This window comes from Theropithecus gelada, chromosome 18 (genome assembly GCF_003255815.1).
Source record: "Theropithecus gelada isolate Dixy chromosome 18, Tgel_1.0, whole genome shotgun sequence".
Taxonomy (NCBI): domain Eukaryota; kingdom Metazoa; phylum Chordata; class Mammalia; order Primates; family Cercopithecidae; genus Theropithecus; species Theropithecus gelada.
In genome coordinates, this window is record NC_037686.1 from 55,320,955 (window position 1) to 55,340,218 (window position 19,264).

A 19,264-nucleotide genomic window follows, 5' to 3' on the forward strand; every position below is an offset into this window, starting at 1 on the left:
GCCGCCGCCGCCCGCGGGCCCGCCGCGGGGCCCTCTGCCGCCGCCGCCGCCGCCCCGGGGGCTCGGGCCGCCTGTTGCTGGTGGAGCGGCGGCGGGGGCGGGCATGCCGGGCGGCGGCGGGGGGCCCTCAGCGGCGTTGCGCGAGCAGGAGCGGGTATACGAGTGGTTCGGGCTGGTGCTGGGCTCGGCGCAGCGCCTGGAGTTCATGTGCGGACTGCTGGACCTGTGCAACCCGCTGGAGCTGCGCTTCCTCGGCTCGTGCCTGGAAGACTTGGCGCGCAAGGACTACCACTACCTGCGCGACTCGGAGGCCAAGGCCAACGGCCTCTCGGACCCGGGGCCGCTGGCCGACTTCCGAGAGCCCGCGGTGCGCTCGCGCCTCATCGTCTACCTGGCGCTGCTGGGCTCGGAGAACCGGGAGGCCGCTGGCCGCTTGCACCGCCTGCTACCCCAGGTGGACTCGGTGCTCAAAAGCCTGCGCGCGGCCCGGGGCGAGGGCTCGCGGGGCGGCGCGGAGGACGAGCGCGGCGAGGACGGCGACGGCGAGCAGGACGCCGAGAAGGACGGCTCGGGCCCGGAAGGCGGCATTGCGGAGCCGCGGGCCGGCGGCGGGCTCGGCTCCAGGGCCCAGGAGGAACTGCTGCTGCTTTTCACCATGGCCTCGTTGCACCCGGCTTTCTCCTTTCACCAGCGGGTCACCCTGAGGGAACATTTGGAGAGGCTCCGCGCCGCACTCCGCGGGGGCCCCGAGGACGCGGAGGTGGAGGTGGAGCCGTGCAAGTTTGCCGGCCCCAGGGCCCAGGTAAGGCGTACGGAGCTTCCCTGGACTCGCGGTGCGACCGCTGCCCCGCCGGCCTCGCTCTCGGACGCCCCTTGCCCGAGCCCCAGCCCAGCGCAGGTGGCTCGGAATCCCCACCCGGCAGCTCCCAGCGCCAGAGGGCTGGGCTTCGTCTCGCTGGGCCGCTCCGTTCCACTCCCCCACCCCACCCCACACGCCGGCAGACACAGCCACCCGCCATCACAGAATGCTCTAGAAGTCTCTTCCGTGCCACGGTGTTGCCACGGAAGACGTGGAGCTCCCCGCCCGGGGCCCCAATCGGAGGAAGAGTGTCGGGACGGTTTTGGCTCTGAGCATCTCAGCGCTCGGTGCGGGAGCTGCGGGGCGCTGGAGGAACCTGTGCGAGAGCCAGCCGCAGTGAGCCCTGGGCAGCGCCGTCCTTCCCCGCCTGCCTGGCCGGGGCTCCGCCTCCCGTTTCGGGACTCTGCCGGGCCCTCGGCGGGGTGTCCTGAAGGTGCGCTCCCCGCGAGCTGCCCTTGTCTTTGGCACAGAGGGACTTTTTTTGCTCAATGTGTGTTTGAGTTAAAAGGGGTCGTACGGGTCCTTGTGGCTCCTGCTCTGAGGGCTTGTGTTCCCAGCAGACATCTGACGTAGAGACCTGCGAATGGATCTGAGATGAGTAGTAAGGCAGGTTGTCCGGGTGGAGAAACCTCTCCTAGCGCGGCCTGGGATGCTCTTTCCCTCCGGCAGAAGCGCTTTCTCACGGGCTTGATTCCTGCCTGCAGATTGGGGTTCCGGGATATTTGTTGGGCGTTTACCATAGGCGTTAATGTTGCCCAAAAGAACTACTTAAACACCGAAATGTAGTAGACCAGAATCCAAATGAGCCGCTTGTCGAAAACATTAAAGATGAAATTTTATTATAGCCATGAAAGCAATTTAATGATAATTAGGGTCCAGTGAAGTCTTTGAGGAGGACCTTTCCATGGGAAGCGGGGGGAGGAGTAGGTTTCAGTAAGTGGGAGACTGTAAAGTGAGATTGTGGGATCACAGGCTTTTGAGAGGTGTTGATTTGGATGCCATGTTTTTCAGCTTAGGTGATCTCTAGGAGATAATGGAAAAGGGGATTTTCTCCTCTCCTTGCTTGAACGTTAATTGAGTATATATATCTGCTGTCATTTAGTACCTAGAACTAAAATCGGGCATGGTATTTTACTAGTGGCTTTGTGGACTCAGTACCCGTGGAATCAATGGATTTGGGGCTGGAAGGAATTAGAGATAATCTAGCCTGAACCCCTCTTTTTTAAAACGAGACTTGTGTGAGGTAACTGACTCATGTTTTGGGACGTATTTTATCAAACTCACATGTAAGGCACTTGAGATAACAAGTGCCCAGCGTTATCTCGGTGAGTTTGAAATTTTGTCATCTTCCGGTGCCTGTTTACTACTAGCATGCAGTGCGTGTTCTGATGGTAAAAGCCTCTTCCATCGTTCAGCCTACTCGTTAATTTCCCAAAAGTCCTATATGCCGCACAGCCATTAAACTTAGAGACCAAAACATGAATTCAGGAACAATGCTCATTTCAAATGTTACTGTAATAACATACAATATTGTAAAGATGGCCTTAAATTGCAGGCCTAAATAAAATGTCCCACAGTGGAACCTCTTCTATCATGCCGTTCATACTATTCCAACAAGGGTACCTGATTTCTGATGTAACTGCTGGAAGTCTTTTTTTCTTTCCCTTTTCTTTCTTTAAATTTTGCTTTTAATGAGCGTGCTGGAGGGCAAGTAGAGGAAGGGGAGGGATGCGTGCAGACCAGGGTAATGTGATTTTATGTTGACCGCAGTGCGTGACCTTTTTTCTGTTACCAGTGAGTGCTGGGAGGGATGGACAAAGTGAGGTTGGGCATTCTGCCATTAACCTCAGCACATCACTGCTTCTTAGGACGTGTCCTGTGCTGTGGTCATCAACTGAAGTGGGGGAATAAATCTTAGGGGCCGCGTACTACAGGTGACACTGGGCTATTTCTAGACGCTTGGTGGTGTGGTGAACTTCTCCAGCAGTTGTTTAGGGTTACCGTAACACATCATTCGCATCTCATTAAGTTGTTACGACCCCGCATTTTCTGCTGCTTAGAGTGACCTCCGAGTCCCAACTGTGGCTTGTTCTGGCCTTGAGGACCATTTATCTGATGATGTTGCTCTCAGGCTGTCATTCCAGAGGCCGCTGATGCGCGGGTGGGCTGAGTTAAGCCCTCATTCGCGGCAATCCTGCCCAGCTGTTCTCGGCCTCCCGCCGCCGGGAGGGCGGGCGCACCTCTCCGTCGGCAGGGAGGAGCCCGAAGCTCGCGCGCCCCTCGCGTGGAGGCGCCGCGGCCCGCCGTGGGGGCCGGGAGGTCACGCGACGCCCGGGGCCAGCGCACGGCGGTGTGGGGTCGGGGCCGCGGGACTCCTCCCCTCCCCCGCCCTGCAAGATGGCGGCCGCGCGCCGCCCACGTGACCGGCGCACCGGCCCCGCCCCCGGCGCCCTCTTGGCCTGTTCCCGCGGAGGCCAAGTCTTGGGCTAGCGCCGGAGACTTCCAGCGGGACTCGAGAACCACGTGGATGCTGCGCTCGGCAGTGCTGGGCCGTGGCGATAACCCTGGTAAAGGGAAATTTGTGTGGCAGCGTTTTTTCCCCCCGGAAGTAACCTTTTAGACACAAGTATGCTACTTTAATTGGGAGTCATTCTTTTTCTTAACTACTAAGTGAAGATCTTTGGTGTGCCAAACGACGTATTTTCAGCCTTACTGTTGGTTAACATACAGTTAGTGTCCTTTTAATTCTCTTTTTTATTAAAGTAATAGTATACTGGCCCAGAATAGTGCCCCTGGCTCACAAGACTTACTTGTATCCAGTACTGAATCAGCTTGTCTATTAAAAAATTTAAAAACTAATGACATTTACAGATAGAACATGTCTTTAATGCCAATTTTATATTACATGCTTTGAAGTTGACTGGACCCAGCAACTGTTAGTGACATGGCACGGTTACAGTGTTAATAGTTGAGGTCAGGTCCACAGGTTGCCGGTAGAATATACTTTTTAGGTTACATTGGAAATACAGGAAAACTCAACAAGGATGTTTTTACTTTTAAGAGTAACATTTCCAGAGTTTTTCTTTGTTATTTGGATTACTTTATAGTAAATATTACATTGGATTACAACTTAAATGTCAGCATTGTTTTTAGGAGGCTTGTACATAAATCTCACGTTCTTAACACAACTGTGGTGGACTGCCAGTAACTTGTACAAAATTCAGCAATAGTCCAGGGAGCAGTAGTGAAGTCACACTCATTAATAGTGTCTTAGAAACTCTCTGTGATTGCTACAATCCTGTGTTACGGAGTTACAGACACAGAGTATAGCTGAAACCGCTTGGTTTTTAAAATGGGTGTTTTCCTGTTATTAGGAAGCCAAACTATAAATTGTGTGTTAGCAACCAAAAAATGCATACGTATTTTAAAAGGTACTAGTTTTGTTGCTGTTTCATTGAAAAGACAGGAAGCAAGACAGGCAAGCAATGTTTGCATACTTAAAGACATTCTTTAACTGTTCAGGAAAATGGGTATTCTTATTTTGGAGGTTTAGTCCCCAGCTAGCGACACAAAGGTATAAGAAGCATAAAACGTGTAGACGATCATAGTAGTGGTTATTGATTAATACAGTATGGCGATTCTCTGGAGATTGTGTCATCAAGATCTTCAGAGCTTAATTACTTGGCTAATAGTACTAATGTTTGAATGAAAGATAAAAATGTAAACTTTTGATACTAAGGCACAAAATCATCCTGTGTTTTCGTGTTATTTGAACTGACAAAACATATTTGAGTCCATCATTTGAATCCACAAAAATTAAGTAGCCATGGGTCCTTCACTTACTAAAAAGTAGTGCATTTAGTTAAGAAGAAAACCTTGCGGCCGGGCGCGGTGGCTGACTCCTGTAATTCCAGCACTTTGGGAGGCCGAGTCGGGCGGATCACAAGTTCAGGAGTTTGAGACCAGCCTGGACAATATGGTGAAACCCTGTCTCTACTAAGAAAAATACAAAAAATATTAGCCGGGCATGGTGGCACGTGCCTGTAGTCTCAGCTACTTGGGAGGCTGAGGCAGGAGAATCGCTTGAACCTGGGAGGCGGAGGTTGCAGTGAGCCGAGATGGCGCCACTGCCCTCCAGCCTGGGCGACAGAGTGAGACTTTGTCTCAAAAAAAGAAAGAAAGAAAGAAAACCTTGCAAAATTGTTACTTTTTCATTGCGTAGTGTAGTTAGCTAAATTGTACTTGATAGAGCAAGTGCTTTGATTAACTTTGCAATATAGGAAACATATTGGAAGAAAACTCTTTTTTTTCTTTTTCTTTTTTTTTTTTGAGACAGAGTCTCACTCTGTCGCCCAGGCTGGAGTACAGTGGCCGGATCTCAGCTCACTGCAAGCTCTGCCTCCCGGGTTTACGCCATTCTCCTGCCTCAGCCTCCCGAGTAGCTGGGACTACAGGCGCCCGCCACCTCGCCCAGCTAGTTTTTTGTATTTTTTAGTAGAGACGGGGTTTCACCGGGTTAGCCAGGATGGTCTCGATCTCCTGACCTCGTGATCCACCCGTCTCGGCCTCCCAAAGTGCTGGGATTACAGGCTTGAGCAACCGCGCCCGGCCTGGAAGAAAACTCTTAAAAGAATTTTAACGTAATCGATGCTACTTCAAGATAACTTGAATGTGGATGTGGCCGCCAGAATCCTAGTGAGAGAGTAACTGAAAATGAGAGGGAAAAGGTTGATTGTCAGAATTTCAGTTATTGTAGGAGGCACTAAAAAAGATGATTTTTTTTGGCCAGGCACAGTGGCTCACACCTGTAATTTAGCACTTTGGAAGGCCGAGGCGGGTGAATCGCCTGAGGTCAGGAGTTCGAGACCATCCTGACCAACAAGGTGAAACCCTATCTCTACTAAAAATATAAAAATTAGCTGGGCGTGGTGGCAGGCGCCTGTAGTGCCAGCTACATGGGAGGCTGAGACAGGAGAACTGCTTGAACCTGGGAAGCGGAGGTTGTAGTGAGCCGAGATCACGCCACTACACTCCAGCCTGGGTGACAGAGTGAGACTCAGGCTCAAAAAAAAAAAAAAAGATGCTCTTTTAAAATGACCAGTTCTAATGCTCATTGGTAATATTAATAAGTACCTTTATTTAACTCACTGGCCCCTGCTGCTGGATTATTTGATATTTTAAAGTGAATAGTGTTGTTGGGGCCATGGGTGCTGCCTGAGGCTTCCCTCCCGCCACTCTGGGAGTGTTAGGATTCAGTGAAGACGTTCTTACTTGTAGAGTAGTGTCTGGTTCATGGTCTTCAATAAATGTTAGCAGTTGCAGGTGAAAGCTCAGCCTTGGGTAGATGGTGGTGGTAGAGAAGTGGGCACAGCATCTCACATACTGAGAGGAGGGGCCAAAAACAGCTGTATCTTTCATGGGAAATTTTAGGTTGGTTTGGCTACAGCAAAGAATAAAAGCAGTTCAGTTATAAAAGTCATTTGGAAGAGGCTTTTTAGAATATTATTAGAGTTAAATAGTGATTATTTGAGTAGGAAATAATTATTAAAATCCTGAGTTCCTTTACCAGTTACATTTTTCTGTGCAGTCATTTTCCAGGTAAGGAGAACTCAGAAAAAGTCTCATGTATATCATGGTGGGAGGCGGGAGCGGGTGCTGGATGTGGAGAGGAAGTACATTCTTTTTCTCAAGTTGACTAAAATATGTGTGATTTATTTATACATACCCATGGTGTCCACATCCGGGGATTCAACCAACTATGGATCAAAAATATTAGGGAAAAAATTGCATGTGTACTGAACACGTACAGACTTTTTTTTGTGTAATCCAAAACAATATCAGTATAACAGCTGTTTACACAGCATTTATGTTGTATTAGATATAAGTAATCTGGAGCTATTTAGAGTTACAGGAGGATGTACATAGGTTATATGCAAATACTAGGCCATTTTATATCCAGACTGGAGCACTTTTGGATTTTAGTATTGGGAGGTTCTGGTACCAATTCCTCATGGGTATTGGGGGATAACTGTACATGTACTGTACATACGTGTTGCCTTAATTTTTTTTGTGTGGCGAGGGGGTCAGGAAGAGTGTCGTAGAAGCTATTAGAAGACCTTGAAGAATGACAGCCATGTTTAGTAGAGCCCTAGGCTTGGAGGTTTATGTTTCAACTCTGCCACTAGCTTGGTAATAGTTGTCAGCCAGGCCACTTAAATCCTGAGTCTTCCCTATAAAATGGGGATAATTTACAGTGTTATCTGTAAAATGGGGATCATAACTTTCGAGGTTGTGGTGATTGTATTAATTTGTAAAATAATTTGCATACTGTCTTGAACATGCATCCTTTCTTGAGATTAGTGCTCACTGCATATTTTCCACTAACACAACCTGCAGTGTTTTCAGGAATAGGTTTTTTTTGTTTTTTTTTTTTTTACCTAATAAAAATCCTTATAGTGGAGTATTTTGTATATTTTGTTACCATCCCTGTGAATAGATTGATGTTAGTGAAGGACGGGCAATTGAAAAGGTGGTATTTGAGACACATTTATTTGGAGCAGTTATTTTATTTTTGTTAGTACTTGTAAAGATGTAGTGTTCTACAGATAAACCCGAAGGAAGGAATTCCTTGAATCACAGAACATTAAAATAGATATTTTCCTCGTATTGGATTTGGGGATGGGGATGGAGAAAATGCATGTTTTAGATTTAGATGATGATTCTCATGCAGCTGTAATCTACTTAAATCCTTATCCTGTTTTCATATTTAGCTAGAAAACTATTCTATAACTTAAAACTGTTTTGCAGTTTTGTTAAGTTACATGATTCTTTGTTCAGAGCACAGACTAGAATCCATGGAATAATTAAGAACTTTTTTTTTTTTTACCTTTTTTATAAAAGCTGTTAAATTGGCTAATTTTTAACTTATTTAATATTTTTCTCTTGAGAAATGTTAAGCTAATTTTATTTTATTTTTTTAAGGGAAGCAAAAAGGCCTGTACTACTTTCAAGGCAGACTGAACTTATTTTATTGACTGTTTCTCGTTATGGAGGACTGTGTGTAACAGTACTTCTTTTACTTACAAAGAATTCTTTGTCACAAAAGCCTCATTCATCCACTGACATTTTGGGGTTCCTTTCTCTGTAAACAGTCAATCTAGAAGGGAAGGGCCTAATCGGGTGTTTATGTTACAGGTGTAGCCTGGCTGGGCCAGGGGCAGTTGGCTTCCTTCTGTTCTTCCTATGCTCTCGGGAACATTTGACCTTTAGTTCCTTTCTAAATGCCTTAGCTCATTAGAAGTGTTTTGTGCTCATTCAAGAAGTCATTTATTTGAGGTCAGATTTATATTTTGAAAAGTTCATTTTGGCAAATTATTTAGTCTTCCCAGATTCCAGATTCTCCAGTACAAAGTAGGGATATCATTCTTAATCTGTTTCATATAATTGTTGTGAGGATGAATGTGTTAATGTAAATGAAAATGCTTGGTAAACAGGAGTGAGATATATGTATTATTCATAGAGTGATTAGCACAATTTGGTTGCAGTGGATGAGTAGAAAAGTAGACATTAGGCGAGGTGTGGTGGCTCACGCCTGTAATCTCAACACTTTGGGAGGCCGAGGCAGAGGGATCGCTTGAGCCCAAGAGATTGAAGCCAACCTTGTCAACTTAGACCCCCATCTCTACAAAAAGTAAAAAAAAAAAAAAAAAAAAAAAAATTAGCTGGGTGTGGTGTCATGTACCAGGAGGCTCCAACTACTCAGGAGGCTCCAACTACTCAGGAGGCTGAGGTGGGAGGATCACTTGAGCCTGGGAGGTCAAGGCTGCAGTGAGCTGTGGTGGTTCCACTGCACTCTAGCCTGAGCAACAGAGTGAGACGCTGTCTCAAAAAGGAGAGAAGAAAGTGGAAAAGAAAGACATTTGAAGAGATAGTAGGGTTGGGTTATAGAGGGCCTTGAAGGTCATGTTAAAAGAATAGGTTGTCAGTAGGTTGCAGTGGGAGCCAGTTGAAGGGGGGTGTGTGTGTGTGCGCGCGCACATGCGTGCCTTTATGGTGTGTATCTCATTGAATGTCAACTGTCACTCTAACGTGAATCTGTATGAAAAGAACACGATTGATTTTTCAAAAATCTTCCAGACTCACTCAGTTCTCTCAATGGTACCATTATGTTTCTAGTCATTCTGAATTGTTTGATGACCTTAATCGTCTTCTCCCATCACATCCTGAATGGACACTTTCCTCATCCTTGCCTGACACCATTCTCTGTTGGGACTTTATGCCGAGACCTTTTTTTTTTTTTTTAATACTTTAAGTTCTAGGATACATGTGCATGACGTGCAGGTTTGTTACATATGTATACATGTGCCATGTTGGTGTGCTGCACCCATTAACTTGTCATTTACATTAGGTGTATCTCCTAATGCTATCCCTCCCGTCTCCCCACTCCATGACAGGCCCCAGTGTGTGATGTTCCCTTTCCTGTATCCAAGTGTTCTCATTGTTCAGTTCCCACCTATGAGTGAGAACATATGCTGAAACTTTTATAGTAGCCTCCTGATTCCCTTGCTTTTTAGCCTTCCCACCTCAATCTTTTGGATACTACTGCCAGATACACTTTTCTAAGGCAACACTTAATCATACTATGTTTTCTTTCAGTGACTGATGGACCCTGACCTCTAATAAGTCTTTAGACTCAAAGTCTCCTCTTCCCACTCTTTTTTCATATATCCTCCCTTTCATTCCAAGCTGGGCTCATGCCATTGTCTCTTGTATGGTGTTTTCTGGAATTGTCCCTATGGCAGTCTTAAAAGATTATTTGCTGCCACTGAATTTTAGATGCACACATATCATTGTAATTTTGGTACTTCTGTGATTCTTTGTCTTTTTAACATTTAAGATTGACCTCTCAGGCCAGGTGTGGTGGCTCATACCTGTAATCGCAGCACCGTGGGAGGCTGAGGCGGGTGAATTGCTTGAGCCCAGGAGTTCAAGACCAGCCTGGGCAACATGACAAAACCCAGTCTCTACAGAATAAAACAAAAATTAGCCGGGTGTGGTGGTGCATGTCTGTAGTCCAGCTACTCAGGAAGCTGAGACAGGAGGATCACTTGAGCCCAGGAGGATTGCTTGAGCCCTGGAGGCAGAGGCTGCAGTGAGATGAGATCATGCCACTGCACTCCAGCCTGGGTACTAGAGTGAGACCCTGTCTTAAAAATCAGTAAATCAATAAAATAAAGTTGACCTTTCATACTAGAATTTTAAGTTCCCCAAAGGCTCAGGCATTGTGTCTCTTTTTTTTTTTTGTCAGCGTTGTGTATGTCATAATTGCTCAGTCATAATTTCCTGTGTTTGGACTTGGAAAATACATAGCTTTGCAAAATACTAGGCTGGGTGCGGTGGCTCATGCCTGTAATCCCAGCACTTTGGGAGGCCGAGGCGGGTAGATCACTTGAGGTCAGGAGTTTGAGACCAGCCTGGCAAATATAGTGAAACCCATCTCTACTAAAAATACAAAAATTAGCCGGGCATGTAGTGGGCACCTGTAAGCCCAGTTACTCCTGAGGCTGAGGCAGCAGAATCGCTTGAATCCGGGAGGCAGACGTTGCAGTGAGCCGAGATTGCGCCACTGCACTCCAGCCAGGGTGACAGAGCAAGACGAAGAGAAATACCAATATGATACACTGCTTTAAGGTTAAGTATATCGAGGCTGGGCACAGTGGCTGAAGCCTATAAACTCCGCACTTTGGGAGGGCGAGGCGGGTGGATCACCTGAGGTCAGGAGTTCGAGAGCAGCCTGACCAACGTGGTGAAACCCTGTCTCTGATTTTAAAAAATACAAAAATTAGCCGGGCATGGTGGCGCATGCCTATAATTCCAGTTACTCCAGAGGCTAAGGCAGGAGTATCGCTTGAACCCGGGAGGCAGAGGTTGCAGTGAGCCGAGATGGTGCCATTGCACTCCAGCCTGGGCAACAAGAGCAAAACTCTGCCTCAAAAAAAAGACTAAGTACATCAGGTAGTGATTTTGTCTTATTTTGAATTGTACTTACCAGTATTTACTTTATAAAAAATATTTGCAATTATACAGGATAGGCACAATTATTTTGGAAATAAGAGGAATTGTTTCTCTATATAAAAAGCATGGAACAAGTGTAGATTTGAATTGAATCTTCAATGGGTGGTTGCTGACTGGCTGTGCTTATGTAATATGCTTTCCAAATCAGTCTATTTGCAGCCTGGGCAACATAGCAAGACCCCATCTCTAAAAAAAAAAATTAGCCTGGTATGGTGGTACATGCCTATAGTCCCAGGTACTCAAGAGACTGAGGTGGGAAGATTGCTTGAGCAGAGAAGTCAAGGCTGAAGTGAGCCGTGATTGCATTACTGTACGATCCAGCCTGGGAGACAGAGGGAAATCCTGTCTTTAAAAAAAAAAAAATCAGATGATTTCTACTCCCTGTGTTAATTGAGCTTTTGTGTGTGGGATGCATAAACTGGGGCAGATCTAGCAGTGACATTTTGGTAGGATGGAAAAGTAATGTATTAACCTATTTTCTTATTGCCTGCATAGTTGATGGTAGGTAGCCTGCAGTGTTTGACCTCCAGTTTATGATCTACTTGAGGAGTGGTGTGAGTCAGATGTAGAATTGGGGTAGTGCCTTGCTTATGATTGGAAAGAGAATAACTAAACTTTGGTCACTGAAGTGAACACTCTATAACATAAATGTTGGGGAATTTTTATGTTTCTTGTTAGAAGTGTCTCAATTGGGAAGTTTCCCGTAGTACAGTTGATTTTTGTCTTGGGTATCAAATGATTGAAATTCACTGGTGGTCCTAAATGGGAGACGGCGTGGTCACGTGTGAACCAAATACTGTAATGTTTGAGAGTATTTGCTTGAGAAAGAGGTCATCCCTCATACAAAGAGGTTGTGGCATTGAGTGTTGAGTAGTTTTATTAGTTTGGGGAAATTGCCCTTTCCGTAATAACTAGTGGCATGAAACACAAGTCCTAATGCAGTGTTTGGCAACACTGTAGTAAATCACTTACAGCTGTAGATTCTTCTTATGCTCCATAAGCTTACGTTTGTACACGGTTCTAAGAATGTTTTTGCACTGGGGGTGAAGCAGTGGCTCTGCTGCAGGTGCTAGAAGGCATGGAAGTTCCTTCTAGCTTCTGAGCCCAGGGTCACATCCTTCCTGAGGACCCCTTGGCCTCCCCCCCTCATCTCTCGTGGGGCAAGGCTGTGACAGCGAAGGCAGAGTCAGATGTGGGCTGGGGAGGAGATGTGCACTTCTCTAGATTCTTGTGCACTCATGCATGCATTCTTTTCACTTCACCCCAAAACACCCTAGTGTGGGGATTTAAAGATGTGGCGGCTGCTGGCCCAGGGATATAGCAATTTCTGGATCATCTTCCTAGTTCTAGGGTTAAAAGATGTTTTCCTTCTGTAGTGAGAGCATGTCGGCAAAGGAAGTACAGATGCTGGTGCTGAAAGAGGAGACCTATGAATCTGGCTATTTAAAGAACAGAATTACCCCCAAACTTAGTGACTGAAAACAATGACCATCTTATTACCGTCTCTCACAGTTTTGTGGGTGAGGGATTTAGACAGATAACTATAGTGAAGAGTTTGTCTCTGTTCTAGGGTGTCTGGAATGCAGCTGGGTCCCAGATGGCATCTCTAGACCCCTCTCCTCTCTCCATGTTGTCCATCAAGTGCAACTGCCAGAAGTGCATGTCTCGTGGTGACTCAGTACTCCAAGCCCAAGTGTCCAGGAGGCCCAGGCTGAGGCTTCCCAAGACCTAACTTTAGAAGAGCATCACCACCAGCACATTCTAAAGCCAGCCTAGATCCACTGAGTGGGGAGTTTGTTCCACTTTTCAGCAGGAGGAGTATTCAATAATTTTTAACTACCTTTAATCTGCCATGGAAGCTTAATAGAATGTTATTAGATACTACTGTTAATTTTCTAAGTCTCATTTGTCAATTGGGAAAACTTCAGAAGAAGTTAGTGAATTTGGTTTTAAAAAATAAACTCTTACTGCTCTGTTATTATATTCGGAATATCTTGGATTTTTAAATTTATAGTCTATGTCAAGGGACTAGAAGAACCGTGTAGAATACTGTTAGGTGAACTAAAACTCCATCTGTGGTTTGACCTTGGTTAACAGCAACAAAAGGCAAATATGACCTTTGTTCTAAAGGTATGTTTTCAGAGAAGAGTTTTTTAGGATGTCCAGCTACTTGGCTGTTTCACAAGGTCCCCACAGTTAAGAAATCTGAAGTATGTAATTGTGATGGGTCTACGTGGGATCTGTGGCAAAACCATCTAGACCGCCTGAACTACATGCCATGTAGGTTTGTGCTATCAGTAGCTCTTCAGGCAAGCAATAGGACAGAAGCAGCTTTGCCTCAGGCAAGTGAAGAAAGGAGAATGCACTGGTACTGAAGTTCTTTGTATGCTTGTGTGTATTTTCGCAGGCTTAGAATCTTTAAACCCTGCTTTCTTGATTCAAGCAGAGAAAAAATCTCCACTTTTCTCTTGGCCCTGACGCTTTCTTCCAACTAGTCTTCGTAAAATGCTGATTCTGGCATTTCATCTGTTCTGCATTTTCATGGGAATCTGAACTTAACAGATAAAGTGGGTTCTATTCCTCTTTATACGATTCCATTAAAGCAGGAGTTCTCAGATTTTATGCTACCCTTCCCCCTAAGGAAAGTAAAGAGGGAGTGCAGGGCAGACAGCGTCGCCGAGCAGCCACCCACCACTGGGGCTGCCGAACGGCCTAATTCTCATCTCCAGCTCTTGCAGCGTTACATGAGTGAGTTTAGTAATAGCTTCTAAACTTAGTCTATGTGATTTTATAGCATTGATACGTGCTGAGACTTGGAGGAGAAAAGAAACATTTAATTAGTAGATATTTCATGGGATGATGAACTTAGGACTTTGGATAGAAACTCAAACTTCATTTTTCTCCCTAGGTTATTAAACAGGAGGCTACTTCTTGGTTGTTACATTGGGTTCATAAGGTTAACTTCAGACTTCAAAAATGAGATTTTGATTGTGAAGCAAACTACTTTCATACAGTTGCTTCAATTTAATGTTTGTGGAGGCAGTGTGATCATTTCTGTTTTTAGTTTTTATTGTGATGTAAAATACATAGCATAAAATTCTCATTTTATCTCCTTTTGAGTGTACAGTTCAGCAGCATTAAGTACATATTGTCGTGAGTCATCACTGTCTCCAAACATTCTATCATCCCAAACAGAAATTCTGTACTCATTCAAAAAATAACACCCTATTCCCTCCACTACCTGGTAACTACTATTCTACTTGGTTTACTTTAGAGACAGGGTCTTGCCCTATTGCCCAGGCTGAAGTGCAGTGTTGCGATCATGGGTCACTGTAGCCTCGAACTCCTGGGCCCAAGCAGTCCTCCCATCTCAGCCTCCCAAGTAACTGAGAGTACAGAAGACTACAGGCACATACCACCACTTCTGGCTAATTAAAAATATATATATATTTGGTAAAGATAGGATCTTGCAATGTTGCCCAGTCTGGTCTTCAACTACTTGCCTTATGTGATCCTCCCACCTTAGCCTCCCAAAGTGCTGGAATTACAGGTGTGAGCTACCACACCTAGCCACTATTCTACTTTCTTTAAACTATTCTAGGTATCTCATATAAGTAGACTCATGCTGTATTTGTTCTTTTGTGTCTGACTCATTTCACCTAGCATACTCTCTTCAGGATTCATCCAGATTCTGTTATGTATCAGAACTGCATTCCTTTTTAAGGCTGAATCATAGGTAATTGTATGTGTACACCATATTTTGTTTATCTGTTCATCCATTGATGGATTTGGAGTTATTTCCACCTTGTGGCTGTTGTGAATAACTGCTGTGAACACTGGTGTACAGATTATGTTTGCATTTCTGCTTTCGGTTCCTTTGGGTATATCTTAGAAGTGGAATTGCTGGATCATAAAATAATTCTGTGTTTAATATTTTGAGGAACTGACTGCCTGTCTTCAGCAGTAGTTGTATTATTTTCGTTTCCACCATCAATGTGTAAGGGTTCCATTTTCTTCACATTCTTGCCAACACTGTCTTTTTAAATAATAGTCATCCTAATGGGTATAAAGTGATATCTTATTGTGCATCTCACTAATGAAAACATTTTTTTGCATATTTTGCATTAGCTTACATTTGAAAGTATTGCTTTAAATTTGTGAACTACATATGAACAACGTAGAGAAATATTTCGCTTTAAGAAATGGTTGACCAGCCAGGTACAATGACTCACACCGGTAATCCCAGCACTTTGGGATGCTGAGTTGAGAGGATCACTTGAAGCCGGGAATTTGAGGCTGCAGTGAGCTATGATCATGCCACTGTACTTCAGCCTGAGCAATGGAGAGAGACCCTGTCTCAAAAAAAAAAAAAAAAAAAAAATGGTTAACCTATTCACCCAAGCTTCTTCCAGTTAACACAACTGTTTGAGAAGATTATATAGCACTTTATTTTCTTTGTTTTTTAAAGTATTTACAGCAATATTAAAATTTTTGAGGAGCAGAATCTCTCGTAGGTAAATGTGGTTTTACACTTTGTAATAAAATATATGGGGTGGGTTAGGATATGTGTGGTTTTGTTATTAAAAGAATTCATATCTGCATTTTTAAAAATGAGTCACAGTGAAAATTGGTAAAGGCCATCAGGCTAAGTGTTTCAGAAGTTGGATGTTGACTTAAGAGGTCTATACTCTCCTTATTAAATGGTTCTAGGTAGACAGTCTTTGTTTCCTTGGGTTTCTAAATAGAGACAAGAAGGCAGAAGTTTAGCTCTCAAAAGTATATAATGTGCTCTATTCTCATAAATACAGCAATTCATACTTACTGTTGGGTCAGGATGCATAATTACACAGCAGAACAAAATATTTTTAAATTGAGATTTATGGGGAGCCTAGGGTCTTCTATTTGCCTAATTTTTTTACAGAAAAACATATTAATGTATATTTACTACAGATTTGTAAAATCATAATTGATTCTTAAAACTGAGGTGATTTTGATATGAGTAGTGTTTTGAGATTCTGCACATACATAACGGGAGGGAATAAGGTGCCAGTGGTAATAAAAAACTGTCATAAGGCTATTTATTTATTTTTACTTAATCAATATGATGTTGTAACAGTTTGTACCTGACAGTGCTTGATTTCTGGCGAGCTGTGTGTAAGTTTGACATCCGCTTTATTATTCCAAGCAGCAGATCTAAGAGTCAAGGTTACTCCAGTTCACTAGTGACTGGCTGAGCAAACTCAGTTAGGTTTAGAGCACCCAGTTGCTGTTAGATGACTGAACCTTAATGGTAAACTCCCTGTCCATACATATTCTTGTTTAGAAATCCTTGGCATATATTGATGATACCTTTCTTAAGACTTTCTCCTAACAAAGCATCTTTTTAGACTGTTATTAAACCCAAACAATGAATAAAAATGGTGTGGTGAGCCGGGCGCGGTGGCTCAAGCCTGTAATCCCAGCACTTTGGGAGGCCGAGACGGGCGGATCACGAGGTCAGAAGATCGAGACCATCCTGGCTAACCTGGTGAAACCCCATCTCTACTAAAAAATACAAAAAACAACTGGGCGAGGTGGCGGGCGCCTGTAGTCCCAGCTACTCGGGAGGCTGAGGCAGGAGAATGGCGTGAACCCGGGAGGCGGAGCTTGCAGTGAGCTGAGATCCGGCCACTGCACTCCATCCTGGGCAACAGAGCAAGATTCCGTCTCAAAAAAAAAAAAAAAATGCCCCCAGGTCATGACCAAATCATCATCTTCCAATTTTTACATGAATGTGGTGTACATACAACACCAAACTTAAAAAACGTACCTCCCTTCAGAAGATAAACAGCACTTCCCATCAACCTCATAAATGCACAGAAAAATAAAACCTCATAGGCCTTAACAAAAAGAAATAAGAGAATGTCCCTCAGAGCGAGACTCTGTCTCAAAAAAAAAAAAAATGGTGTGGTGATTCTTGTAAAAAGTCCACATGCCATTCCCTATGGGGGATTAGTGTAAAGGACACCATTTGTTGTTATGTGTTCCTTTGATTCTGGTTCAGAACTGACATCTTTGGCAACTCTGTGTAGTGTTAAGCAATTTTCTGTGTCCCAAGAAAGCTAGGACAGTCAGTACTTCAATAGAGTGTTCGTCTTCTGCTTGCGGCTCCGACACTGTGCCTTTGTGCCCGTAGTGTGCAGTCGCCTATTGGATCTCTAAAAATTGCCACTGAAATGGTTGTTGGTAAAACGGGAAGACCTAAATCTGTGATTATTACTCTTAGTCCATGGTGTAAGTTAACACATCTCCCTCTTTCTCATCTAGAACAACTCTGCTCATGGTGATTACATGCAAAATAACGAGAGCAGTTTAATAGAGCAAGCCCCAATACCTCAGGACGGACTCACCGTGGCACCTCACAGAGCCCAGCGAGAAGGTATGCTCTATTTTTTGTAAACTTAAAGCATTAATACATCAAAAAATTACAGGGTGCTCTTTCCGCTGATTAACTCTAAACTTTTTACTCTCCTTTTAGAGGTGGAGAAGTCCTACTGGTCCTAGGCTTCGCTCAAGAGCCAGTCCTCCTAGTTCTGCCATCTGCATGCTGGGTGTCTCCTGCGCCACAGCCCTGCTTGTCCTAGCATGCACGCAGTCATTCTGCTCTGTAGTCCGTTGTCTTGGCTGGATCTTAAACCTGGTTGCATGCTTCTGGGGGGCAGAGACCCGCAGAGTATTTAGTATAGTGCTTTATTTGTAGAATTGAGCTGAGTGTCTACTGAAAAAGTGAATTTTATACAAGTTCTCTGTAAGAGTGAACAAGTTACTTATAAATCCATTCTTCCTGCAATAATGCAGGTTTTTTTGTTGTTTTTTTTGTTTTGTTTTTTGTTTTTGAGACGGAGTCTCACTCTGTCACCCAGGCTGGAGTGCAGTGGCCGGATCTCAGCTCACTGCAAGCTCCGTCTCCCGGGTTTACGCCATTCTCCTGCCTCAGCCTCCGGAGTAGCTGGGACTACAGGCGCCCGCCACCTCGCCCGGCTAGTTTTTTGTATTTTTTAGTAGAGACGGGGTTTCATCGTGTTAGCCAGGATGGTCTCGATCTCCTGACCTCATGATCCACCCGCCTCGGCCTCCCAAAGTGCTGGGATTACAGGCTTGAGCCACCGCGCCCGGCCAATAATGCAGTTTTTAAGAGGGCTGGAATGAATGGATGGAAGAACATTGCCATCTGAACAGGAATGAATTCAAATATTCTTTTGTCTTTGCATTTGGGGAGCCATTAACCTGTTCTGGGAAAGAAACTGAAATGGAAAATGCAGACTGCCATCTGGGCTTTAAAAGAGCCAAGGATATATGATAAGCTTCACACTCAGTTATAACAATTTTGAATTTATGTCATTATGTCTCCTTTTTTTCCCGGTAATAATCCATTTTGTGTAATACATTTTTCCTCACAGGAAAAATAGGTCTGAATGTTTAATGTTGAACATAAGTGTTTACATAATGACCACTTCTGTTCAAGACTATCACGGTACTCCTATCTTTCCAGCTAAACTACTTTAATCAGACTACTTCAGCTAAGCTCATTGAACATACAGATAACCTAAAGTGGAATTGGTTTTACAATGAAGGTCCTTTTTTTTTAATGAAAATATTTTAGAAGAACACAGCGATTATATCAAAATGCTGACAACTGTAAAGGTGGCACCGTAGATGATTTTTCTTGTATTCCTGCTTTTAGAAAGTGTAATACATGATTTTTAGTTTTAATATATGAGGGCTGGGGGTACTTTCACTGTGGCCATTCCTCACCACATACTCTTGTCTTCTCTTACCTTGATTCTGGTACCCAACAGCAGACAGAACTTGAAATCATCGCTGAAGCTGTGTTCCCATATCCTGTAGTGTCCTAGTGGCTTTTTGTGCCAAGTGAAATTGGGTTCTGACCAGATAAAACCCAAGATCCCCTACCCTTGAGCCCAATGATTTGAAGAAGTAGAGCAGCTGCTTTATTTCTGAATATAAGTTCAGAAGATTTTTATTTAATGGTGTCATCCTTTAACTTAATATAATAGCTTTTGGAAACAGCATACCCTCCCATCACCACTTTGGCTCTTATACTATTGTACAGTTCTAAGGAGTTACAGGCTCTTGCCTGGCTTTTTGAGATTTTTCCGTTGTTTCTGTCCTCAACATTTCTGGCCCACAAAGGGGAAATTGGCCCACAGGCAGGCCACCAAATACTATATATTTGGGAAGCTGACACAAAATACTGGCAATGTTATATCTTTTATTTATTATAAATGTCTTTTCCCCTGTGTATTTCTGTATCTTACGCTTCATGCCTTC

General features: G+C 44.2%; 1 protein-coding gene across 1 annotated transcript in view; it reads left to right on the top strand.

Moving 5' to 3' along the window:
• Positions 1-19,264, top strand: part of ZCCHC2 (zinc finger CCHC-type containing 2) — a 59,232-nt gene that overhangs the window by 490 nt on the left and 39,478 nt on the right. Inside the window, exons 2-3 of the mRNA XM_025364944.1 lie at positions 1-802; positions 17,240-17,351. Of these exons, the coding sequence (XP_025220729.1) occupies positions 1-802; positions 17,240-17,351 (914 nt within the window). The remainder of the gene's footprint in view (positions 803-17,239; positions 17,352-19,264) is intronic.